General features: G+C 60.4%; 1 protein-coding gene across 1 annotated transcript in view; it reads left to right on the top strand.

Annotated features, from left to right (window-relative positions):
• ITGAL (integrin subunit alpha L) overlaps positions 1 to 25,695 on the top strand; it is a 33,520-nt gene extending 7,825 nt beyond the window's left edge. The window contains exons 4-32 of the mRNA XM_074954447.1: positions 7,641 to 7,749; positions 8,264 to 8,358; positions 8,444 to 8,508; positions 8,828 to 8,942; positions 9,177 to 9,307; positions 10,468 to 10,613; positions 10,793 to 10,931; positions 11,069 to 11,219; positions 12,449 to 12,516; positions 12,925 to 13,057; positions 13,352 to 13,500; positions 14,198 to 14,335; positions 14,476 to 14,679; positions 15,318 to 15,448; positions 15,639 to 15,799; positions 15,955 to 16,106; positions 16,345 to 16,470; positions 16,599 to 16,672; positions 17,555 to 17,696; positions 18,088 to 18,195; positions 18,534 to 18,613; positions 19,342 to 19,428; positions 19,593 to 19,668; positions 19,961 to 20,071; positions 20,428 to 20,514; positions 21,199 to 21,306; positions 21,902 to 21,997; positions 22,237 to 22,347; positions 23,074 to 25,695. Coding sequence (XP_074810548.1) covers positions 7,641 to 7,749; positions 8,264 to 8,358; positions 8,444 to 8,508; positions 8,828 to 8,942; positions 9,177 to 9,307; positions 10,468 to 10,613; positions 10,793 to 10,931; positions 11,069 to 11,219; positions 12,449 to 12,516; positions 12,925 to 13,057; positions 13,352 to 13,500; positions 14,198 to 14,335; positions 14,476 to 14,679; positions 15,318 to 15,448; positions 15,639 to 15,799; positions 15,955 to 16,106; positions 16,345 to 16,470; positions 16,599 to 16,672; positions 17,555 to 17,696; positions 18,088 to 18,195; positions 18,534 to 18,613; positions 19,342 to 19,428; positions 19,593 to 19,668; positions 19,961 to 20,071; positions 20,428 to 20,514; positions 21,199 to 21,306; positions 21,902 to 21,997; positions 22,237 to 22,347; positions 23,074 to 23,220 — 3,440 coding nt within the window. The 3' untranslated portion in view covers positions 23,221 to 25,695. The remainder of the gene's footprint in view (positions 1 to 7,640; positions 7,750 to 8,263; positions 8,359 to 8,443; positions 8,509 to 8,827; positions 8,943 to 9,176; positions 9,308 to 10,467; positions 10,614 to 10,792; positions 10,932 to 11,068; positions 11,220 to 12,448; positions 12,517 to 12,924; positions 13,058 to 13,351; positions 13,501 to 14,197; positions 14,336 to 14,475; positions 14,680 to 15,317; positions 15,449 to 15,638; positions 15,800 to 15,954; positions 16,107 to 16,344; positions 16,471 to 16,598; positions 16,673 to 17,554; positions 17,697 to 18,087; positions 18,196 to 18,533; positions 18,614 to 19,341; positions 19,429 to 19,592; positions 19,669 to 19,960; positions 20,072 to 20,427; positions 20,515 to 21,198; positions 21,307 to 21,901; positions 21,998 to 22,236; positions 22,348 to 23,073) is intronic.

Raw genomic sequence — 25,695 nt, 5'->3', positions numbered from 1 at the left:
GTTGGGGCTGGGAGCCAGGAGTCCTGGGTTCAGTCCCCAGCTCCGGAAGGGGAGTGGGGTCTAGTGGGTTGTAACCAGGGGGGGCTGGGAGTCAGGGCGCCTGGGTTCTACCCCTGCTTTGTCTCCCGTTGGCCTGCGATGGAATGAAAATGCCTTTCACGGCCTGCAAGGCCACATCTATCCGTGCAGCTGCGCGGTAATAACAATCCCAGCGGCTCTCAACCTTTCCAGGTGACTGGACCCCTCTCAGGAGTCAGATTTCTCTTGCGTACTCCCAAGTTTCACCTCCCCCTAAAAACAACTGGCTTACAAAACCAGACATAAACATACAAAGGGTCGTAGCCACACTAGAACTGAACAACGGCTGCCTGGCTCATCGTTACCATATAATTATCAAATAAAGCCACTGGGATATAAATATTGCATTTACATTTCAGGGTATGGAGCGGTCTAGACAAGTCATTGTCTGCATGAGGTTTTGGTTTGTACTGACTTCGCTAGTGTTTTTTCTGTAGCCTCTTGTGAAATCCAGATGAGGTGATGTACGCCCTGGAAGACCTCTGCGTACCCTCAGGGGTATGCGTTCCCCTGGCTGAGAACCACTGTCCCGTTGTCATGAAAAGCCCACTTCCACGAGCGGCAGAGTCCCACCCCTGAGTTACATAAGTTAGGCCAAAAGAGGCTTAGTGTAGACAGCGCTTCTACCGTAGACTAGCCCCGTTGCTTATTTCACATGCAGGCTTTCAACATAGCAGGGCCTCTTCCTCTTTCAGTTATCATCACCTGCAGCTAGGAAACCAGCTGGGGCTGGGGGCAGGCGGTTAACGCAGGGGCGAGCACGTAGAAATGCGAGGGCGCGTAGGGGGGTGAGAAAGACAGATTATAGTGGGGCACTAGGACCACCCTAGCTAAGGCTCAGAGAGCCCGCAGCTTGACAGCTGATTTCTCTAAATGCTCTAAAATCCCCACACCGACTGGATTTGGCTTGAAAACTTCTCTGGCCCGAGGGCTGCGGGGTAGGGATAATGGTCCAGATGTGAGGGGAGGGGGGTTTCTAATGTTTCGGGGGCTCGAACGCTCCCCAAACTGATTGCCCATGGAGCTGTGATCCGGGGTCAAAGCTGGCTCTTTAATCCCTTGAGACCAGCGGTACAAGGCACTTGCTGCCTTGTGGCTTTTGAAGCTAAGCACCACCCACGGGCTGTGAGTCGGAGGCTCTTTGTGCACTGCAGCGTGTGTCGGTGTAACTTATGTGACACGCAGGGGCTGGAGCAGTGAAGCTGACGGGAAAGCTCTCTCCCGTCAGTTTAGGGCAGCTTGATTAGAGAGATAATGGCGGTGGAGCTGCATGGCTTTGTGAGCTCTCTCGGGTAGCCGTAGCCTGAGTCAGGCCTGGGGGAGCAGTCTGAGCATCGTGTGTTGTGTGCACTAGCTGTTCTCAGGCTGCGGGGGGCTCCTAATGGAAGTTTGGCTTCGGTATTTCAAAGTCCACAAGCAGATTCATATTTTATTCCAGTAAATTCACTGACAACCACCTTCGTTAGCTCAGAGTTAAGGTGCCCCGGGGCTGTCTCATGCCCTTCCAGAAAGCTGAGCTCAGCAAAGCACAACCTCCGAAAACCAGGAAATACAGAGTTAAGGTAAACGCCCGCGTAACCTTAACTCTGCCCTCTTTGAGTGATGCCCCAACGTCATGGGCAGCAGGTAGCATAGGCAGGGGAAGGCTGTGCCTCCCCAAACAGCATGGCGTGGCCCCGCCCACGCTCGTCCCCCAGGCTCCCTCCTGCCTGCTTCAGTTCGCTTCCCGCCGACCCTCTTCTGTGGCTGAGAGGCTGGGGCCGGCAGGCTGGGGCTGGTGCACACAAGGCCCAGGGCTGGGGAGCTCCGGGGTTGGGGCTGGGGGTGCTCTGGCTGCGCCACCCACCCGGCACTCCAGGGCTGGGGGTGTGTTGCGGGGGAGCAGCGGCTGTGTGTGGGGGTGCTCCTGGCTCCGGCGGGGCAGGGAGGATAGGAGGGGCGGGGCCTCGGGCAGAGGGGGAGGGGACAGGGGCTAGCCTCCCCCAAGGATGCATTCACCCATCGCCCATGCCCAACGTGCTCATAACACACACACTGACCCTCCGCCTTTGTGCCGTACTGAACAGGAGCACCCTACACCTGCCCTACGCTCACTTAGCCTGGTCCACAGAAAGAACCCCCCCATCAGCTAAATTTTGCATCCCCTTTAGCACCCCCGTCACCTTCATGCGCCCGGTGCTGTCCGGCACTCTGCTTTCACTTACCCTCCTTTCAACCCACAGAGCACGCTCACCTCCCACCTCACGGCTGACAAGCCCCCGGGCAAGAAGACCCCTGTGCCCTGCTGACACACCCTACACCACACAGGGCTGTGATGACTGGATCTCCCAAAACACACGTGCAGGGCCGCCCAGAGGATTCAGGGGGCCTGGGGTCTTCGGCGGCGGGGGTCCTTCCGCTCCGGGTCTTCGGGGCACTTCGCTGAAGAAGCGGCGGCGGGTCCTTCACTCCGGGTGTGTTTGGCGGCACTGAAGGATCCGCTGCCGAAGTGCCACCGAAAATTCTCCTGGGGGCCCCTGAAAACTCTCATGGGGGCCCCTGAGGGGCCCAGGCATGGGGTAAATTGCCCCACTTGCCCCCCGCCCCCTCTGGGCAGCCCTGCACACGTGCACCTCTTTGATCACATACACGGGGTCAGGGAGAGGGGCTCACAACTCCCCCCACCCCAATCAGCTTATACAATCACAGCTCTGCCGAGCTGCTCCAACTAATCTCTCCATCATTCAGCATAGCTACTCCCAGTACAGGGAATGCAGCTGCAGTGCGTGCAGATAATTCCCTGGGGCTCTTGCCAGCCCCGGGGGGCACAGTTAAGGTTACCGGAGCATTTGGCTTCACTTTGTATTTCCTGGTTTGCAGAGGTCAAAGTTTTGCTGAACGCAACGTTCTGGGAGGACCCAAGAGAGCCTCAGGCAGCCTTCCCTCTGCGTTTATGAAGATTTTTGAACAGAAAGAAGCGTTATTCGTGGGAGTTGGTGGTCATTTAGGCAGTTGTAATCCTACTGTGGTTATTGAATGTAATGACACCACCTAGCTCACGCATGGTGCTTTGGCTCAGTACATTGAGAAAGGAGGTAAATCTCTTTAGCCCAAGAATAGAGGTGGGGAAATTGAGGGACAAAGAGGTGAAGAGACTTGGTCAAGGTCTCTCAGCAGCCAAGCCAGGACTGGACCCCATGACTCCTGAGTCCCACCGCACAGCCACACGGTTGCTGTGTGATTCCCACCCCTGCATCCCCCCTGTATGGTTTGTTGTGGGGGCAGTACTGGGTTTACAATGGCACCCGGGCGCCGGGCCCACACTCAGAAGGGGCTCTGGCACCCGGACTGTGGCCCCGCCCCCACCCCACTCCACCCATGCTGCGCCATAAGGCCCCGCCCACACGCAGCCTCTTCCCCCTGTGGCCCCGCCCACCACTCGCTTCGCTCCACTCCCTCCCCCAGGGCCTCGGGGGTGCAGTGTGGGCAGGGCCTTGGGGGGGAAGAGGCAGAGCAGGGGGCAGGGTCTTGGGGGGAAGCCTTGGGGGGAAGAGGCCGAGCGGGGGGCAGGGTTTCAGGGCGGGGCATGGGCGGAGCGGGGGGCAGGGCCATCGTCTGGGTGCCTGGGTCCATAAAAGATTAATCTGGCCCTGCGTGGAGCGCTGAGGTTAAGGGTCCTGCTTTGAAATGTTTGCAGTGTGTAGCTGCTAACAGGGCGGGTGAGAGAAACCTCAGACATGGGCCGTGCCCCAAATACTGTATGAAATTAGTCATCAGCAAGTGCTTTGTTGTGTCCAGATCCCCAGCCCAGGATAATGCTGAAAGGGGGACGGCTGGAGGGAAGGGGCTGTGCACACCCCAGAGAGGTGCAAAGTGGCGTCTCAGATGGAGTGTGAACTGCTCCATTCATCTCAGTGGGTGTTCCCATCCCTCACACACACACACACTGCTGGGGAGCCTGTGATATGCATCGAGCATGCCTGTTCTCAGCTCCTCACGCCAGCCTCAGGCCTGGTCGACACTACAGCGTGAGGGGGGCATAGGGTGGCTGATGTCAACCTAACTCTGTAAGCGTCTACACTGAAATGTAGCTCCCACCCCCGTGAGTCGCCCACTGCAGCTACTTGCGTTGCCTGTTGGTTGTCAGCAGCGTGGTCCTGGTGCTGGGTCCCCATATGCCTGTTCTCAGCTCCCACCCAGAGGGGCAGGGCTGCCCCAGAGGCTGGTTCCTATGGGAGTATCAAGGAGAGGGGCTGAGACTTCCATGGTAGACCAGAGCTTCCCCGGATGGCAGCTCATGGGGGCGGGGAGAGAAAGCGCTTCAGGCACCCTAGAATGGCTCAGACACCCCCAGATCCCAAACAGGAGGGGAGAATATGGGGCAGGCGCCCCCCTCCTGTAATCCCTCCACTCACTCTGCCACCCAGCCCTATGTCACTTCTCCAGTCCTCACCCCCTTCCCCGACCCCTTGTGGTCCCCTTCCCATAATCCCCCCACTCCTTGCCACAGCCCCTCCTCCCCATGCCTTTACCTCTATTTCCCCCTCCCCTCCCAGCAAACATTCACATAGTTCATCTTTTTCTTTAAAAAAAATAATAAAAAAAATTTCAGCCCCTGCTGAACTCAAGAGTGCCGGTCCCCAAACTGACAACAGCCTGTGGACAGGGGCTACCCGCCTTCAGTTCAGCTTCTTGCCAAGAGTCCGGTGTGACGCTATAGGGCCGGGGCGCAGGGCAGGAGATCAGTGACCTTAGCAGGTCCCCCGGGGGCCAATCAGGGCCTGGGACTAATTTCTCTCTGACGAGCCTCTTCACAAGTCTTTCTGCCCGTGGAATCCGATTGGTTCACAGCTGTTAGGCACACGCCCATCGAAAGTGCCCAACTCTGTTTCAGCTCCCATTTGGATTCCCCGTAGGGGCAGAGGGATCTCATGCAGTAGTAGGGTGACCAGACAGTAAATGTGACAAGTTGGGACAGGGGGTGGGAGGTAATAGGCCCCTATATCATAGAATCATAGAATATCAGGGTTGGAAGGGACCTCAGGAGGTCATCTAGTCCAACCCCCTGCTCAGAGCAGGACCAATCCCCAAGTAAATCATCCCAGCCAGGGCTTTGTCAAGCCTGACCTTAAAAACTTCTAAGGAAGGAGATTCTACCACCTCCCTAGGTAACGCATTCCAGTGTTTCACCACCCTCCTAGTGAAAACGTTTTTCCTAATATCCAACCTAAATCTCCCTCACTGCAACTTGAGACCATTACTCCTTGTTCTGTCATCTGCTACCACTGAGAACAGTCTAGAGCCATCCTCTTTGGAACCCCCTTTCAGGTAGTTGAAAGCAACTATCAAATCCCCCCTCATTCTTCTCTTCCGCAGACTAAACAATCCCAGTTCCCTCAGCCTCTCCTCATAAGTCTTGTGTTCCAGCCCCCTAATCATTTTTGTTGCCCTCCGCTGGACTCTTTCCAATTTTTCCACATACTTCTTGTAGTGTGAGGCCCAAAACTGGACACAGTACTCCAGATGAGGCCTCACCAATGTCGAATGGAGGGGAACGATCACATCCCTCGATCTGCTGGCAATGCCCCTACGTATACATCCCAAAATGCCATTGGCCTTCTTGGCAACAAGGGCACACTGTTGACTTCTATCCAGCTTCTCGTCCACTGTAACCCCTAGGTCCTTTTCTGCAGAACTGCTGCCTAACCATTCGGTCCCTAGTCTGTAGCGGTGTGTGGGATTCTTCTGTCCGAAGTGCAGGACTCTGCACTTGTCCTTGTTGAACCTCATCAGGTTTCTTTTGGCCCAATCCTCCAATTTGACTAGGTCCCTCTGTATCCTATCCCTACCCTCCAGTGTATCTACCTCTCCTCCCAGTTTAGTGTCATCCGCAAACTTGCTGAGGGTGCAATCCACACCATCCTCCAGATCATTTATGAAGATATTGAACAAAACCGGCCCCAGGACCAACCCTTGGGGCACTCCACTTGATACCGGCTTGATATAAGAAAAAGCCCTGAATATCAGGACTGTCCCTATAAAATCGGGACATCTGGTCCCCCTATCCGCACCACTGATCAGTTTCACCCCTGCAGTTCCAAGGGAAAGGAGATCCGACAGGAATGCCAAATTCTAGAGAAATGGCCCCACTGGGGGTGTGTAGGGGCCAGGAGAGGGCTCGAGTTGGTAACCAAGCGGCTGTGCTGTGATCCCTGGTGTCCACACCCTACCAACCACTTCCTCAAGTCAAAAACCATGGGAAATTCCTCCCCAACTACTTGGTTAAGGCAGATTTCTGGTTGCCCCTGTGCCCTTCCCAGAAGTGGAGAGCAGCTAAATGTAACCCTCTGCAAATGGGACACGCAGCAGTAAGGGACACGCCACCCCCCGGAATGTAACCTTAACTCTGCCCCCAAGGAGCGATGCCCCAACTCGCCCCGGCAGATGTGGTGCCACTCTCCTCCCAGCTGGGACAGAGCACTGTGGGGACACAGAGCGTGTCCTCGCTGAGCCACGTTCAGGGCAGGCTTAGGGAACAGCCCCAACCTCTGGAGCCTCTGGAAGCTCCCCTTCACTCCCCCCGGCCTTGCAGTGCATGGTCACCTATCTTCTCATCCCCACAGCAAGAAGAGGCAACTGCGTTCCCCGCCCATCACAAACCACATAGATCAGCCCAGGAACAAGGGGTCCCTGATCACCCTGGGGACAGATGCCCCTCTCCTCCTATGACAGTGCAGCCCACCTGCCCAGCCAATCCAGCTGGCCCTAGCACAGAGCATGTACAGACAATGGCACATTCACAGAATCAGTCCCAATGGGCAGCCCTAGTGGCCTAATGGATAAGGCCTTGGCTTCCTAAGCCAGAGATTTTGGGTTCAAGTCCCATCTGGGGTGAAAAACTACCCTACTCACAGGTGGGGGCATGGGACATGGCACCCCGATCTGGCCCCAGGCTGGCTCTTGGAGACAGGGAATGGGACCCTCTAGGCTCCAAGGTGGGGGGACTAGCTGGCTCAGGGGGGCAGGGACATTCTGACTGGGCACCTGCTCAGTGGTTCCCTGTGTGAGGTGAGTTTATTGGGTCTCAGCACAAATTTCCCCTGTCCTGCAAGTTTCACTAACCAGTCCCCCTTGCTCCCTGAGGGCTGGACGGAGTACAGAGACCGACCTCCCATCAGGTGGGGGCTCTCCCCGGGCCCCCCAGCCTAGGCACTGGGAGGTCTCCTGTCAGCTAGTTACACACTGACTGCAACATGATGCAAGCAGGGTGGAGAGGTGTTAAATGACACCGGGGGGACTAGGGCGGGAGTGGGGCTGGCCTCAGCCCACAAGTCACAAACCACACGGTGCAGATGACATAACCATGGCAGGGTTCCGGTGCGAGCGTGAAAGGCAGAGAGAAAGAATATGGCAATAGGTCAGGGTTCTTGGAAGCTAGGCGTCTCCTCTTCGGGGGATGAAGGGGTTAAGGGCAGGGTTAGGGTTTGAGGGGTGGAGTAGTGGTGTCCCCACTCTGGATGGGGAGGTGGCTGTGCAGGAGGATGCTCTGATCCAGTTTCCTTCAATACCCCACTCCCCTGTAGGGCCAGCCCCCACCCTGGGGTACAACATTGACACCGTCCACCCGGAGGTGCTCGCCCCCAAGGTCAGTAGGACTTTCGGGTACCAGGTGCTGCAGTTCAAAGATGCAAGGTAAGAGACCCACCCTGCACTGCAAGAAAGACCCGGAGTTAGAGGGGGCTGGGAATCAGGACTCCTGGGTTCTATCCCCAGCTCTGGGAGGGCAGTGGGGCCAGAGCAGGGGGCGGGGAGTCAGGACTCCAGACTGTGGGGATTGCCAGGCCCCTGCCCACTCTTTCCCGGTGGGATCCCCCCCCAGCTTGTGTATGATCCCTACTGGGTCATGCACAAACCATGATGCTGACTCCCTCTTCCCCTTTCACTACCCGAATGCATGCTGCATCCACCAGGCCTAATTGGGAAGTGAGAGTATGTCAGGGGGCCCCAGCAGGCAGCACTGGGGTGGGATGACCCAAAGAAGGACTAACTGGAACACAGAAATCAGGAAGGAGGTGGGGTCTCATAATGTGTTAGAGCAGGGAGGGGGCTGGGAGTCAGGATGCCTGGGTTCTATCCCCACCCTCTGTGGGGTCCCTGGCAAGCAGGTATTTCCCACCCCCGGCGTCTGATCTGCCTTGTTTTACAGCATCATCGTGGGAGCGCCAGGTGACCAGAACTCCACAGGACAGTTGTACCAGTGTGCTGTGAAGAAAGGCTCCTGCCAGGTCATCCCATTGCCGGGTGGGTCTGGGGAGAAATCAGGGTGGCAGGGGGCACGGGGCACTGGACAGCGCGAAGCACTGACCCCATTTCCCTCTCCTTGCAGCGAGTGCTCAAATGGCGCATCTCGGCATGGCACTGGCGAGCAGTGGCTCAGACGCCCAGCTGATTGTGAGTGTGCCGGAGGGGGCGGGGGGGCATTGGCTGCGGGACAGGTCCTGATGGGACGTCTCCAGCTCTGCTGGGGAATAGACAGTTGGGGAAGCTCCTGCCTCAGGTGGGGAGAGGCTAGATGGGGCGTCTCCCTCTCTGCCGTCCCCTCTTGGATTCTCCTGCTGTTGGGCTCATACCTGGAGACCCAGGCCCCAGCCCCATCTCCCTTCCCGGTCGGGTTTGGCTCAGTCATAGACACTCTGATTTCCAGTCCTATGTGCTTCCCCCGCCAATCCCATACATGGCTGGTAACTGCCCTGCTCGGTGCCCCCCGTAGGCCTGCGGCTCTGGCTTGAACCGAACGTGTGATGGAAACCAGTACCTGAGTGGGGTCTGCTACCTCTTCAAGGAACACCTGGAGCAGCCCAAGGAGATGACGCCGGGATTTGAAAGTAAGGAGCTGACAAACTCAAAGCACTGAGACCCCATTGCAGGAGTCCTGGCTCCCCACTCTAACCCACCAGACCCTACTCCCCTCCGAGAGCTGGGGAGAGAACCCAGGAGTCCTGGCTTCCCGCTCTAACCCACCAGACCCCACTCCCCTCCCCGAGCTGGGAACAGAACCCAGGAGTCCTGGCTCCCGCCTCCTACCCCACACTCCAACCCTCTCTGGTGGTTCCCCACAGAATGCCTGAAGGGGAATGTGGATCTGGTGTTTCTCTTCGATGGATCAGCCAGCATGAACGCTGTCCAGTTCAATGCCATCAAGGACTTCATGGTCGACGTGATGGAGAAGCTGGGAAACTCCACAATACATGTATGTGATTGACTCCTGCCCTTCCTGGTGACACTGGCCGGGCCCCATCTCCCCAGACGGGTGCTACAGGACTCTGCTTTCCATCTCCCAGCCATGCCCCATCTCCCAGCTTGGCACTAGGGGGTGCTGTGTTACGGGGGGGGTGCTGGCCGTGGCCCATCTCCCAGCTTGGCACTAGGGGGCGCTGTGTTATGGGGGGGTCCTGGCTGTGGCCCATCTCCCAGCTTGGCACTAGGGGGCACTGTGTTACGAGGGGTCCTGGCCGTGGCCCATCTCCCAGCTTGGCACTAGGGGGCGCTGTGTTACGGGGGGGGGGTCCTGGCCATGCCCCATCTCCCAGCTTGGCACTAGGGGCGCTGTGTTGCAGGGGGTCCTGGCCGTGGCCCATCTCCCAGCTTGGCACTAGGGGGCGCTGTGTTGCAGGGGGTCCTGGCCGTGGCCCATCTCCCAGCTTGGCACTAGGGGGCGCTGTGTTACGGGGGGTCCTGGCCGTAGCCCATCTCCCAGCTTGGCACTAGGGGGCGCTGTGTTGCAGGGGGGTCCTGGCCATGCCCCATCTCCCAGCTTGGCACTAGGGGGCGCTGTGTTACGGGGGGTCCTGGCCGTGGCCCATCTCCCAGCTTGGCACTAGGGGGCGCTGTGTTGCAGGGGGGTCCTGGCCGTGGCCCATCTCCCAGCTTGGCACTAGGGGGCGCTGTGTTGCAGGGGGGTCCTGGCCGTGGCCCATCTCCCAGCTTGGCACTAGCGGGCGCTGTGTTTCGGGGGGTCCTGGCCGTGGCCCATCTCCCAGCTTGGCACTAGGGGGCGCTGTGTTACGGGGGGGTCCTGGCCATGCCCCATCTCCCACCTTGGCACTAGGGGCGCTGTGTTGCAGGGGGGTCCTGGCCGTGGCCCATCTCCCAGCTTGGCACTAGGGGGCGCTGTGTTGCAGGGGGGTCCTGGCCGTGGCCCATCTCCCAGCTTGGCACTAGGGGGCGCTGTGTTGCAGGGGGTCCTGGCCATGCCCCATCTCCCACCTTGGCACTTGGGGTGGTCCTGGCCAGTCCCTATCTCTCAGCCTGGCTCTAAGGAGTGCTGTACAGCAGGGATCCCAGCCCTGCCCTGCCTACCGGCATGGGGGGGTGGGGGGTGCTGTTCTGACAACCCCTCTTCCCCGCCAGTTTGCCGCAGTGCAGTTTTCCCTGGAGGTGAAGACAGAATTTGACTTTAACAATTACAAACGAAACCGAAATCCCCGGGAACTCCTGAAGAATGTGACGCACATGAAAAGCCTGACAAACACCTTCGAAGCCATCAACTATGTTGCGTGAGTAACCAGGGGCGGGAGGGAGAGACGGACCCGTGACAACCAGCCCCCCACGCCCCACCCCAGAGGTGGCTGCATCTCAGTGCCGGGGGAGGGATCCTTGTAGAAACAGCTCCTGTGCCCAGCTCTGGAAGTGGCTACTTCTGAGTTCGTCTGCACCCTTTCGCTGTGTCCTGCAGAGACAAGGTTTTCACCCCAGAGCGTGGCGCCCGGGAAGATGTGACGCGCGTGATGATCATTATCACGGACGGAGACCCCAGTGACAGAGGGAATGTGACCGCTGCCAAAAATAAGAAAATTGTTCGCTACATCATTGGGGTAAGAAACCCAGGAGTCCTGGCTCCCAGCCCCCCACTGCTCTAACCCACTCCCCTCCCAGAGCTCAGGAGAGAACCCAGGCGTTCTGGCCCATTGGGACTGACACGGGCACCAACGTCCCCTCTTGCTCTCTCCAGATTGGCAATAACTTTCACCGGAACGAGTCCCAGGCCTTCTTGACACAGTTCGCCTCAGAGCCCACAAGCCAGTTTGTCAAGGTGCTGGACAACTTCGAAAAGCTCAAAGGCCTCTTCAGTGAGCTGCAGGCCAAGATCTACGCCATCGAAGGTACCGGCGCCCCCTGGTGTGTGGCCTGGATTGTGGTGGACACAGCTTGGCAGCACCCCCTGGTGCATGCACTGGACATCTGCAGCTCCCCCAGCGTCCCCGGTGCATGCACTGGACATTGCGCAGCCCCCAGTGCCCCCTGGATTATGCACTGGACATGCACAGCCCCCAGTGCCCCTGGTGCATGCACTGGACATCTGCAGCTCCCCCAGCGTCCCCGGTGCATGCACTGGACATTGCGCAGCCCCCAGTGCCCCCTGGAGTATGCACTGGACATGCACAGCCCCCAGTGCCCCTTGTGCATGCACTGGACATGCACAGTCTCCCCCCAACACCCCCTGGTGCATGCACTGGACATCTGCAGCTCCCCCAGCGCCCCTGGTGCATGCACTGGACATTGCGCAGCCCCCAGTGCCCCCTGGTGCATGCACTGGACATTGCGCAGCCCCCAGTGCCCCCTGGAGCATGCACTGGACATGCACATCCCCTAGCGCCCCCTGGTGCATGCACTGGACGTGCACAGCCCCCCAACACCCCCTGGTGCATGGACTGGCCATGAACAGCCCCCCCCCCAACACCCCCTGGTGCATGCACTAGACATGCACAGTCCCTAGTGCCCCCTGGTGCATGCACTGGACATGCACAGCCCCCCAACACCCCCTGGTGCATGCACTGGCCATGAACAGCCCCCCCCCCCAACACCCACAGGTGCATGCACTGGACATGCACAGTCCCTAGTGCCCCCTGGTGCATGCACTGGCCATGAACAGCCCCCCCCCCCCCCCAACACCCTCTGGTGCATGCACTGGACATGCACAGTCCCTAGTGCCCCCTGGTGCATGCACTGGACATGCACAGTCCCTAGTGCCCCCTGGTGCATGCACTGGACATGCACAGCTCCCCCAGTGGATGCACTGGACATGGACAGCAGCCCAGAGCACACGCTGGACACAGAACTAGCAATTCCCCTACGGCTGAAAAGCTGAGGCACATAATCCGAACCCAGGAGGCCTGACTCCCCCCACCCCCCACTTCTCTAATCCACTAGACCCCCCACTCCCTTCCCAGAGCCCGGGATAGGACCCAGGAGTCCAGACTCCCAGCCCCCCCCTGCTCTAACCATCCATTCTGTCAGCTGTCACCGAGATGCAGCTCTCTCTGGGGTGAGGCGTGGGGGCTCTTCATACAGGGGTCACTGCTCTGAGCTCCCACCCCTGTCTGTCTTGCAGGTACCAGCAGCCGCAGCTCCTTCCACCTGGAGCTCTCATCCAGTGGATTCAGTGTGGACCTGGACAAAGTGAGCCACAAGGAGGGGGCCTGGGCTATAGTGATTTGGGGTGGGGGGGGTCTGAGCTATTGAGGTTCAGGAGGGTGGGAGAGGGCTATGGGGTTCAGAGGTGGGGGGATGGCTTTTGGGAGCTTGGGGGGGTTGGGGAGGGGCCTGGGCTGTGGGAGTTCAGGAATGAGCTGGGGCTACAGGGATTTGGGAGGGTGGGGAGGCTGGGCCATGGGGGTTCAGAAGAGTCATAGAGGGGCCAGGACTATAGGGGTTCAGGAGGGGAGGGACCTGGACTATGGGGGGGAATGGGCTATGGGAGTTTGAGGGGGGGGTGTCAGGGAGGGACCCAGGCATGGGAGTTGAGGGGCTCCCCATTCCCTCTGCCCTCCCGTTTGCCCCATGGCGTGTCTCTCTCTCCCCCTGCAGGAAAGGGTGGTGCTGGGGGCCGTGGGGGCAGATGATTGGGCGGGGGGCCTGATTGAGCTGCGGAGCAACCCGCTGCTGGAGACCTTCATCGGGAGCCCCTCAGCCAGTGAGCAGATAAAGGACGCCTACCTGGGTATGTTACCCCCAGCCCCTAGAGCCTCCCAGCCTGCCCCAGCATCCCCCATCTGTGGGGTGGGGCGCGGGGGCCATGTATACAGGGATCCCTCACCCGGTTCTCACAGGGGGGAATCCCTGGGTTGTGCGTACAGCCCTGGGGCGAGGGCCTCTGCAGCTGTGTGGCTCTCTGGCTACTGAAGCTTTGGAGGGCTGATGGGGGCGCACTCTGCCGCCCCTCTGCACCCCCATGGGCAGGGCTAGAGAGGCCTGCCCATCCCCCTCTCATCCGGAGAGGTTTCCTGCCCCCCAGGCTACGCGGTGAAATCCATGCAGCACCAGAACAGAACTCTCTGCGCCGCGGGAGCCCCCCGCTATCAGCACGTTGGGGAGGTCATCGTGTTTGAAATCAACCCCGGCACCTCCAACTGGACAGAAACTCAGCACATCAGGGGCAACCAAGTGAGACCGGGATGGCCGGGCTGCAGGGAGGGGGCGGGGGCTCGGCAGGGGACGCTGGGCTGCAGGGAGCGGGTGGGGGGCTCAGCAGGGGGCGCTGGGCTGCTGAGAGCGGGTGGGGGCTCAGCAGGGGACACTGGGCTGCAGGGAGCGGGTGGGGGGCTCAGCAGGGGGCGCTGGGCTGCTGAGAGCGGGTGGGGGCTCAGCAGGGGACACTGGGCTGCAGGGAGCGGGTGGGGGGCTCGGCAGGGGGCGCCGGGCTGCAGGGAGCGGGAGGGGGGCTCAGCAGGGGACACTGGGCTGCTGAGAGCGGGTGGGGGCTCAGCAGGGGACACTGGGCTGCAGGGAGCGGGTGGGGGCTCAGCAGGGGACACTGGGCTGCAGGGAGCGGGTGGGGGGCTCGGCAGGGGGCGCCGGGCTGCAGGGAGCGGGAGGGGGGCTCAGCAGGGGGCGCTGGGCTGCAGGGAAGAGGGCAGGGGGCTCAGCAGGGGGCGCTGGGCTGCAGGGAGCGGGGGGGGCTCAGCAGGGGGCGCTGGGCTGCAGGGAGGGGGCAGGAGGCTCAGCAGGGGGCGCCGTGCTGCTGAGAGCGGGCGGGGGCTCGGCAGGGGGCGCCGGTCTGCTGGGTGCAGTGAGAGGCTCACTAGGGGGCGCTGTGGTTGCTCCCTACCTCTCTGACCCCCACCCGCCGTTTGGTTTGCAGATTGGCTCCTATTTCGGGTCAGTTCTGTGCTCGGTGGACGTGGACGGGGATGGGGACACGGACGTGCTTCTTGTGGGGGCCCCCCTGTACTATGAGGAGAGGAGTGGGGGCAGGGTCCACATCTATCGCTTGGACCAGGTGAGTAAGGGGGACCCTGGGGCTAGGAGCGTGGAGGATGGGGGGGGTCTCCCCAGCAGGAGGGTCTCCCTAAGGGGTTCCCAGGGCATTGCTGGGGGGACACTGACTCTGTATCTAACCTTTCCGTGCTCACTCCCCAGGCCGGGCTCACCAACACTTCCGTGCTCCAGGGAGCCACGGGGAACCCCCTGGGCCGCTTCGGCGCAGCCATCACAGCACTGGCTGACCTGAACGGGGACGGCTGGGCTGACGTAGCCGTGGGGGCACCTCTGGAGAGCGAGGAGCAGGGCGCTGTCTACATATACAACGGCCACCACAGGGAGATCAACACACACTACAGCCAGGTCAGGAGCGGCAGTAGGGGGCGCTGTGCCCCATGTCCCAGCCTGGTACTAGGGGCCGCTGTGCCGCAGGGGGTTCTGGCCATGCCCTGTCTCCCAGCCTGGCACTAGGGGGCACTGTGTCATGGGGGTCCTGGCCATGCCCTGTCTCCCAGCCTGGCACTAGGGGGCGCTGTGTCATGGGGGAGGTCCCAGTCATGGCCTATCTCCCAGCCTGGCACTAGGGGGCGCTGTGCCATGAGGGAGGTCCCAGTCATGGCCTATCTCCCAGCCTGGCACTAGGGGGCGCTGTGCCATGAGGGAGGTCCCAGTCATGGCCTATCTCCCAGCCTGGCACTAGGGGGCGCTGTGCCATGAGGGAGGTCCCGGTCATGGCCTATCTCCCAGCCTGGCACTAGGGGGCGCTGTGCCATGAGGGAGCTCCCAGTCATGGCCTATCTCGCAGCCTGGCACTAGGGGGCGCTGTGCCATGAGGGAGGTCCCAGTCATGGCCTATCTCCCAGCCTGGCACTAGGGGGTGCTGTGCTATGGGGAGTCCTGGCCATGTACCATCTCCTGGCACTATGGGGGCCCTGTGCTGCAAGAATCCAGCATTCACATTCTCATACTGTCGTGATTTCCCCCCGCTCCGTGTTCCACAGAGAATTGAGGGCGCGACACTCTCTCCTGGTGTGAAATACTTTGGCCAATCCATTCATGGACAGATGGACCTCAGTGGGGACGGGCTATCAGACCTCACCGTTGGGGCTCTAGGAGAGGTGATCATGCTGAGGTGAAGCTGTTTCCCGGACTCCTGGGTTCTCTTCCTAGAGAGTGGGACACGGGGCCTTTCCCCTCTAGGGGTTGCTGGGTCCCGTCTGGCCTGAGGGCAGGGGGACTGGCTTGATCAAGGGGTGGGGAATGGGCCACCAGACCTTTCTCCTCTAGGGGGTGCTGGCTGACACTGTCCATTGTTTCCCCAGCTCCCGGCCCATCCTGACGGTGGTCCCCACAATGTCGTTCTCGCCAAAGGAAATCCCGGTAAAGCAGGTGGAGTGTTCAGGGCGTGATTCCTCCCGGCAGGGTGTTGAGATTACCCTCAACGTCTGCTTCAGTGCCAGCCGAGCCACCAAGCGCTACCAAGGTCAGAGACAGGGTCTGAACCACGTCCTCTAACCCATTAGGTCCCACTCCTCTCCCAGAGCTGGAGCCCAGGAGTCCTGGCTCCCAGCTCTTCCTGCTCTAACCCACTCACCCGTACTCCAACCTTTATGCATTCCCCCGCTTCTCTCCCGCCAGAGCCTCTCTCTGCCAACCTCACCTACTGGCTGGAGATTGACGCCAATCGCATGAGGAGCCGAGGGGTGTTTGGGAATGGGCAGAGGAACACGTCTGGGACCATGGAGATCTCGGAGGAGAAGGACTGCAAAACAGAGATGATCCAGATATCAGTAAGGTCCCACTCCGTGGCCCGCAGCGGGAACTGGCTAACCCATTGGGATAATAGCACAGCTGCCTTGGGAGCGGGTCATGGTGGCTGTTTATACGAGGGATCCCTTGCCCAGTGCTGCAATGTGGCCACCTCTGGGGTGGGGTGCAGGGACTGGTTAGACAGGGATCCCTTGCCTGGCGCTGAGCTGCAGCAGCCTCTGGGGTGGAGCGTTTACACAGCGATCACTCTCTGTTCAGAACTGCATTGAGGATTACATCACGGCAATCAAGATCTCGCTGCACTTTGCCCTCCAAGAGGACGGTGGCCTGAGCAGGACCCCGAGCCCGGTGCTGAACCCCTTGTACAACTCGTCAGCGACAGAGGTGAGGGGAGCCCAGCCTGGCGTTGCTCGGCTCTGTGGGGCTGGCTGGGCTCTGGGGCTGATCTGGGAGGCGGCCAGCCCAGTCCAGCTGATCTGGTATTAACTTTCGGGCTCTGTTCTCTGTTGCAGATCCCCTTCGAGAAGAACTGTGGGGAGGACGGGGTGTGCAACGCCGATCTGCAAATCCGCTTCCACCAGAATAGGTACAGCAGGGGGGCACCGTTCTGCAGGGAGCGGGGCGGGAGCTGAGCAGGGGGCGCTGGGCTTCAGGGAGCGGGTGGGGGCTCAGCAGGGGGCGCTGGGCTGCAGGGAGAAGGGGGCTCGGCAGGGGGCGCTGGGCTGCAAGGGGAGGGCGGGGGCTCGGCGGGGGGCGCTGGGCTGCAGGGAGAGGGGGGCTCGGCGGGGGGTGCTGGGCTGCAGGGGGAGGGCGGGGGCTCGGCAGGGCGTGCTGGGCTGCAGGGAGAAGGGGGCTCGACAGGGGGTGCTGGGCTGCAGGGGGAGGGTGGGGGCTCAGCAGGGGGCTCTGGGCTGCAGGGGGAGGGGGGCTCAGCAGGGGGCGCTGGGCTGCAGGGGGAGGGGGGCTCGGCAGGGGACGCTGGGCTGCAGGGGGAGGGCGGGGGCTCAGCAGGGGGCTCTGGGCTGCAGGGGGAGGGGGGCTCGGCAGGGGGCGCCGCGCTGCCGGGAGCGGGGCCAGAGGCTCAGCGGAGTGCACACTCCCCCTGCAGTCATTGATGACCCCAATGCCCCAGTATTGGCGCTTTCCCCTAATACTTCCCCCTTCAGCCCATGGCTCTGTTAACCCTTTAATCACCATGGAGGGACTGAGAGCTCCCCTCGCCCTGCTCCCACCGACTACGTCCTCCTCCCCCGCTGCCCCCTGCCCAGCTCCCCGCTCATCCTGCTCATGTATCTGGGGAAGGGGCGGCAAATCCAGTCATGGGACGGAGGGGCGGGGTCTGCTCCCATGTACCGCTCATTCCCCGGACACCTGGGTCCTTTGCAAACCCCTGCCCCTCACATTATTTGGTGCCCAGTGCGGGGAATTGCTGCTAACTGGGTATCTCACCCCTGCCCTCTTCCGGTAGGTCGCCGCAGCTGTTGGTGTCGCCCTCCACCCAGCTACGGGTGGTGGTGGAGCTCACCAATCGCGGGGAAGACGCTTACCACACAGCTGTCCACCTGCCCCAACTGCCAGGACTGTCCTTCCGCAAGGCCTCGGTGCTGAAGGTAGGAGGGGGCTCAGGCTCTCAGCAGACTCAGGCAGACACCCCGGCGTTGGTGACACTTGGGACAGCTTTAAGCTGGACCAAGCTCAGGGCGGCCTGGTTGCCTCGTGGGGCAGGGGAACAGGCCATGGGGCCTTTCCCCTCCAAGGGGCACCGTCGCTGATTGGGCCCCAGGGCAGGGGACCGGCTGGCTCAAGCGGGTGGGGAATGGGCCATGGTGCCTTTCACATCTCGGGGTGCCAGCTCCGACCCGGCCCCAGGGTGTCCGGGGACTGGCTGTCTCTGGGGGGGTCTTGTTTCCTGACTGGTCTCGCAAGCACTGCTGGCCAGGATTGGGGTCCTTCCTCCTCCCCCTGCCCCGCTTACTTCTCATTGGTGTTTCCCCCCCACAGTCCAGCGTCCAGGCCAGCGTGAGCTGCAATGGCCTGGAGACTCCAGACATTAACTTCAGGAACCTCTCGTGTAACGTCAGCCACCCGATCTACTGGGCGAACAGCCGGGTGAGTCAGCGCCGCCCCCAAGGCCCATACGGGTGCTAGGGGGCGCAGCGCTGCAAGGAGTGGGGTGGGGACTCAACAGGGGGTGCTGTGCTGCAGGGAGCAGGGAAGGGGCGGTGCTCAGCAGGGGGCGCTGTGCTGCAGGGATTGGGGGGCGCTCAGCAGGGGGCGCTGTGCTGCAGGGAGCGGGGGAAGGGGCAGTGCTCAGCAGGGGGTGCTGTGCTGCAGGGATTGGGGGGCGCTCAGCAGGGGGCGCTGTGCTGCAGGGAGCGGGGGGGCGCCCAGTAGGGGGCGCTCTCCCCTTGCAGTCAGCGCTGACTATTCTCCCTCGCCCTGCGCAGGTTCTGCTCCAGCTGCTGTTTGACGTTCTCACCAACAGCTCCTGGGGCGACTGGCTGGAGCTGGACGTCATGGCCAGCAGGTGGGCGCGGCGCTCTGGACTAGCCTCTTAAGAACCGGGACCGAGCTGCCTCTGGGGCCATCCCTGTGATCCTGGCTGCATGGGCCACAGCCCCACAACACAGGCCACAGGCGCCCCCCGCAGCTGCACGGGCCACAGCCCCCCCTAGCTTGGACATTGAGAGGTCGGGGGTCGTGTCCTGTGTCATGGGGAGCATAGCTGTTCCCCACTGTACCGCCCGAAGCAAGCTGGGTTGTGTCCTTGCACCCTACCCCAGAGGCGGCCACATCTCAGCGCCGGGCGAGGGATCCCTGTATAAACACCCCCCCACGCCTCGCCCCAGAGGCGGCCGCATCTCAGCGCCGGGCGAGGGATCCCGGTATAAACACCCCCCACGCCTCGCCCCAGAGGCGGCCGCATCTCAGCGCCGGGCGAGGTATCCCGGTAAAAACAGCCCCCACGCCTCGCCCCAGAGGCGGCCGCATCTCAGCGCCGGGCGAGGTATCCCGGTATAAACAGCCCCCACGTCTCGCCCCAGAGGCGGCCGCATCTCAGCGCCGGGCGAGGGCTGGAGCCTGTAAAGCACGTGGGGATGTCTGTGGTTTCAGGTACTATCAATAGCGGTGCCTGCCAGGAGGATGTCGCTGGCGTATGGGGCGGGGACTCATTCGGGACCGGGGGTGGCTGCAGGGGGCTATAACGTGTTTCCTTCTTGTCCATCCACCCCCCCCACCCCCTCGCCCCCCCAGTGACAATGAGATGAACGGGACCCTGGTGGATAACAGACACTCGCTGAGGATCCCCGTCCTATACCCCATAAACATCATCACCAAGGGGTAAGACACCGGCCTCCTCTCCCCTCCCAGAGCTGGGGCTAGAACCCAGGAGTCCTGGCTCCTCGTGCCTTAAGCTCCCTCTTCCCCTCTCTGCGCCCCTGACCTGTGGGTCGGGGCCAGCCCTGCTCTCTGTGCTCACCAGTGTCCCTCCCTCCCTCTCACAGAGCGGACAGGTCCACCCAGTACGTCAGCTTCAGCTCCCTGAACCCAGAGAGCCAGACGGTGCAGCACGTGTACCAGGTGAGGGGCTGGGCAAGGGGCGGGGGGTGCCGTGCTGGCCGGGATCTGACAGGGGGCGCCCTCCCCTCCAGCCCCGTGACACTGCCCCCAGACTGCCCCAGCCCTCTCTCCACAGCTCCCTTCCCCACCTCCTGCGTCGCCCGCCTCCCACACCCCACACCCCGGCCTCCCCTCCGCGCCCGACGTGAATCCCCCGCCCTCCCCTCATGCCCTGTGGCCCGGGTCATGGCCTGGCCACAAGGGCCCGGTCCGCGGCCTCGTCCCCATTGCTCTCGGCGCTTCTCTTTGGTAGGTGGAGAACCTGCTGCCAGGGCCTTTCCAACAGCCAGAGGTGACGGCCTTTGTGATGGTGCCGCGGGAGTTCCCGGCCGGGCTCGCCTGGGAGCTGCCAGCCGTGCAGACGGTGAGGACAGCGTGAAGGAGTGGAGACAGGGCACACAGCACCCCTAGTGCTGGGGGGGGAGGTGGGACACAGCCGGGGGCCCCACAGCACAGCACCCCTAGTGCTGGGGGGGGCGGTGGGACACAGCCGGGGGCCCCCGCGGCACAGCACCCCTAGCGCCGGGGGGGGAGGCGGGAGGCCCCACGACACAGCACCCCAGTGCCAGGACAGGAGATGGGCCATGGCTAGGACCCACCGGGGCACAGCACCCCGTAGCAGCGGGCTAGGATACAGGACATAGCCGGGGCTGTCAGTCAGATGCTCTACAAACTCCGTTACATGTGGAGGAATCTCCTGGGTTTCCCCTGCTCCCCCAGGACCCCAGTGTGACCTGCGATCCTGTTGCCACGGACGGGAAAACGAAAGAGACAGATGCCACCAGCGTCCCCTTCCGCACTCTCAAGGTAGGCGTCTCTGTCCTCAGCCCAAAGACCTTTACAGGGATCCCTCGCCCGGTGCGGAGGTGCAGCCACCTCTGGGGCAGGGCACGGGGGCTGTTTATACAGGGGTCCCTCGCCTGACGCTGCGATGCAGCCACCTCTGGGGCAGGGCGCAGTGCAGCATGCAGACTGTAATGTGGCCAGGACACCAAGGTTAACAGCCCCACCCTTGGGGGAAAGGGTCAGGGAATCTTTAATGCCCAGGATCTCACACTAGCGCTGACTTTGAAAGACCTTCAGCAGCACCACAGTGGGGTCAGCTCCGATTGTGAGGGGGCAGTACCCTCTACTGAGCCCCCCACCCTGCTCCCTGCAGCACAGCGCCCCCTAGCACCATGCTGGGGCATAGGGGCCAGCACTGACTGAAAGGGGCGCATGCCTCCTGTTGACCCTCCAACCCGCTGCTTGGGTTTTCATGCTGTCTCCCATCCCAGCACTAGCCCAGCCTGCTCTACATTGTGTGTGAAACCTGCCCGGGTCCCCGCCTGCCAGGCCCGTTGGAGCCAACAGCCCCGTTCTTCTCCCTGAGCCAGGTCCCCACCCCTCACTGGCCCCAGGAACCTCTCGGGTCCCTTTGTGCCCATGCTCCCGCGCGTCGGCTCTCCGGAGAACCCTCTCCCCACCTTGTGCTGGTGTGTTTCTTCCTAGCACTGCTCATCCGGAGACTGGCAAATCTACCAGTGCAACCTGGGCCGGATATATGCTCCCTTCGACATCACCATCATCGGGCAGTTGTCGGTTACTGGCAAAATTGAGGTCAGGGCTCTGTGCGAAGATATAGGGCCTTTCTCCTCCAGGGGGCACCATCACTGAGCCAGCCCCAGGCCAGGTTGGCTCACGGGGGCAGAGAATGGGACTCGGGGCCTTTCTCCTCTAGGGGGCGCCAGGTCTGCTCCAGTCCCAGGTGGAGAGACTGGCTGGCTCGGGGCAGGGGAGGGAATCCAAAGTCCTACGCTACCCCTCAGCAAAGAGACTGAGCCCCTCACCCTGGCCTGATGTCTCTGTTGGGGGCAGGGCTGAGTTTCCTGCTCTTCCGCTGGGCCCCCCTGGGTAAGGGGGCTCTCAGTTGGGAGCTGCTGCAGAGATTAAGCTTCTTGATCTCACAGGTCAAACCTCCTCGAGCCCTGTCCATAGCGTGGACCCTGGCGGGGGACTGAGCGCCCTCCAGGGTTAGTGTGAAGGTGAGGTGTGATGCCTCCATGCCCCCCAGAGGTGCCAAGAAAGGCAGAGAGCGCCAGTGAGGCTGCCCTATGGAGGTGGGATCGACCCATCTCATGCTCTGTCCCCCCGCCATGAGATTACAGGTGGGGGGCCAGGGTGTCTGAGGCCTGGTGTCCTGCTCTCCCTCCAGACTTCCTCCCGGTCCCGGTTCTGCACTGCCCTGTGGTTCAGCTTCAACACCAGCAAATATGTCAGCCAGTACAGCGACAAATTCACACAATCCCAGGTAATAATCTTGGCCGTGAAATCCCCCGGCAGCGAGCAGCTGAGACTTCCCTGCCCTGCTCCCCACCTGTGTCTGGGATTCGGTGCCCACCACCCAGCCCAAACTGTCTTGTTGGGCTCGGCTCCTCCCCGAGGGCTGCTCAGCCCACATACTGAGTCCCCCCTCCCCAGAGGCAGGTGGGGTTTCCCCCTTACAGCCCCGTCTGCATTTCCTGGTATGCCCCGTGTCTGCCCCTGCAGGTCACCACAGAGGTGGAGCTGTTGCACGTGATGAATTACCTCTACGTCTACATAGGCAGCGGGGTAGGGGGGCTGCTTCTACTGATCGTGATCATCGTCGTCCTGTACAAGGTGAGATGGGCAGGGACTGGCTGGGCGATAGGACTCCGGCTCACTCAGAAGTGGTGCATTGCAGCCCGCCGGGCGCTGAGTTTCCCTGCTGAAGCAGCCAATAAAATCGCTTAATCTTTCTCCAGCAACATTTCCCCCAGGGGATCCCAAAGCCCCAGGCAGACATTGGAGGGACCGCGTCACCTCCTTAGCGCTCATCCTGAGATGCGTCCACCTCTGGGGTGGAGGCAACGCTCTCCAACAGCAAAGGGGAGGAACTGAAAAAGAATCCCATGTCCCAGTTGAAACCACAGTGAGGACCTGGCTGTCACAGAGAGGAGAGAATGGGGCCTCCGCTTGCTTTGTGGGGGGAGGGATAGCTCAGTGGTTTGAGCATTGGCCTGCTAAACCCAGGGTTGTGAGTTCAATCCTTGAGGGGGCCATTTAGGGATCTGGGGCAAAAATTGGGGATTGGTCCTGCTTTGAGCAGGGGGTTGGACTAGAGGACCTCCTGAGGTCCCTTCCAACCCTGATATTCCATGACATGGGGCCTTTCCCTTCTCGGGGGCACTGGCTCCAATCCAACCCCAGGGCACGGGAGATGGCTGGCTCAGGGGGGCAGGGAATGGGACACAGGGCCTTTCCCCTCTAGGGTGGGCACCAGCTCCAATTCAACCCCAGCATGGGTCAGAGAGAGTTTCTCTAGTCCCCTAGTCAATCAGTGGTGGTTTTTCCTTTTCCTGGCAGTGTGGTTTCTTCAAGCGTAATTACAAGGACATGATGGACCATGAGCCAGCGGCTGGGAACGGGGCGGCACCTGCAGAGGTCAGCAATGAGGGAAAGGCAGGTGAAGATTGTAAGGAGGCACTCACCACAGATGCTCCCAGTGAATGACCAGACCCTCCCACCCCCTGGACCATGAATCCGAGACCTCCTTCTCTTCCCTCCATCCCCACCTGCCCCTAGGACTGCCTCATGCTCAGCCGGGGCCCTGCCCTCGCCAGTGTCCCCCAGTGGCCCGAAGGAGGATCACAGCAGCTATGCCTTTGCAGACTCATGTCTATCCCTGTCCTTGTGGCGGGGGTGGCTCTATCCTGCTCCTGATGGAACAGGTGTCCCCAGGACCTGAGCCCCCCTCGCCGGCAGCCACAGCACAGAGACCGGGGGGCAGAGCGGGCCATGGATACCAAGGTCCACTCTCCCCCAGGCTAAGGCGAGGCACAGGGGCAGCGTGTGTTGGGCAGCTCCCCCTGCGCTCAGGGAAGGACATCGTTTCTCCAGGCCTCCCGGCCAGCGCCTCTCCTCAGCAGCTGCCCCATCCACCTCAGTGACAAAGAGGGGAAAAAAATCCCCATGAGATGTGAATAGCGACTGCAGTCAGGCAACCAGCACGTCCCTGAATTAGCGCCACGCTCACCAAGGGCCAGTGCTTCTGGGCAGCCAGACATGGCATGTAAGAAAGCATTTGTGGAGCCACATCAACTTCAACAGGTGACTGGGAACATGGCTTTAATAGTGACTGTCAACTATTAATCTAGGCCCAGCCCCTACACTCGTGAACTCTCCGTTCCTGGAGCTGACTAGAATGCTCATCTATTTATCACCTCGCGCACTTACTGATGTATCTGTCTTCTGCGAGTATGCGACACTGTATGCTGATGCTTCCATCGCCCCGTGGATTTTCGCTTTCTCTGTTCTTCGCTTGAAGTTGCTCTTGCTCTCAGAGGCCTCTGAGTAGAGAGGTGATTTTACCTCTGTATTCGGCACTGGGGCGACCACAGCTGGAATCCTGTGCCCACAATTCCAGAAGGATGTTGATAAATTGGAGAGGGTTCAAAGAAGAGCCACGAGAATGAGTAAAGGATTAGAAAACCTGCCTTACAATGAGAGACTTCAGGAGCTCAAACAAAGAGAGGGTTAAGGCATGACTTGATCACAGTCTATAAGTGGGAACAACTATTTGTTAGTGGGCTCTTCCATCTAGCAGAAGAAGGTATAACAAGTTCCAAAGGCCGGAAGTTGAAGCTAGACAAATTCAGACTGGAAATAAGGTGTCAGTTTTTAACAGTGAGAGCAATTAACCATTGGACCAATTTGCCAAGGGCTGTGATGGATTCTCTACCCTGCCGACTTTTAAATCAAGATTGGACTTTTTTTAAAAAAAAGATCTTCTCTAGTTTGACCAGGAATTATTTCGGGGAAGGTCTCTGACCTGTTTCCCCCCCCAACCCCCCACCCCCGTGATTTCACAGGTCAGACTAGATGATCACAATGGTCCCTTCTGGCCTTGGAATCTATGAATCCATCTTGCAATGGCAGGGTGAGGTTCAAGAATTTCCTGATACAGGGAAGGAAAGCTGATCTTCCTTTTGTTAGGGGCCTCAGCCAGGTGAGCCCTTTCTAATGAAAACCCAGAGAATGATCACCCCATGATAGCCAGCAGCCACTTGGGATGTAGAAGCCCCCCCAGTTCAAGCCCCTGCTCCCATAACTATTTAAACCAAGCGAAAAGCTTCAGTGGGAGGGATTCCCACACTAGAATACTCTATAGCCCAGTGGCTAGGGAACTCCCCTGGGAAGATGTGGTTTAAGGTCATTGCTGCCGATCAGGGAAAGTGGGGATTCCAGCCTAGGTCTCCTACATCCCACGGGAGTGCTCTAACCAGTGGGCTGCTAATGAGCGACCAGTCCTAAGCTCCCCCCAGGTGTCTTTTGTGCAGGTTAGGTGTGCCTTTGAGCATCCAAAGCCCTACATCTCTTTGTACATCCACCTCCAGAGTACCCCAACTTTGGTGGAATTTCATGGGAGCAGGGCCCTTGCTTTGACACCCAAGCAACAACTGCTCCGTCCGCTGGCAGGGTTGAACCCTGGCACCTATAAGCACCCATCTCTGGTGCCTGAGCTAAAGGACCTCAATACTCAGTCCAGACACTAGAGGGGAGTAAGAGCCATTCTGGGATCATGTGGGTGTCTCTCTCAGGCACACACTAAATTTCCATTGCGAGGGGGCTGATCTTTAACCCACATGGGTCAATACCAATTTCCAGGTGAGGTAAATCTCTTGTCTACAAACTGTGGAAACCCCCAGGCCAGGCTGTTTCTTTGACACATACGGGGCTGTTATAACTAGGGCCCTACCAAATTCACGGCCCATTTTTGTAAATTTCACAGTCATGGCATTTTAAAAATCTTGAATGTCCCTGTTTCAGATATTTAAATCTTAAATTTCATGGTGTTGGAACAAAATATGAATGTGCTTTTAAAAACAGCAAAAGATAAACATGCAAAGCCCTTAAGACTCAGTGTTTCTCAAACTGGGGGTCCCGGTCCAAAAGGGGGGTCCCCAAGGCTATTGTAGGGGGTCACGG

Source organism: Natator depressus, chromosome 6 (assembly GCF_965152275.1).
Source record: "Natator depressus isolate rNatDep1 chromosome 6, rNatDep2.hap1, whole genome shotgun sequence".
In the NCBI taxonomy this organism is placed as follows: domain Eukaryota; kingdom Metazoa; phylum Chordata; order Testudines; family Cheloniidae; genus Natator; species Natator depressus.
The sequence above is the reverse complement of the archived record's forward strand: the minus strand, read 5'-3'. Positions and strand labels throughout refer to the sequence as shown.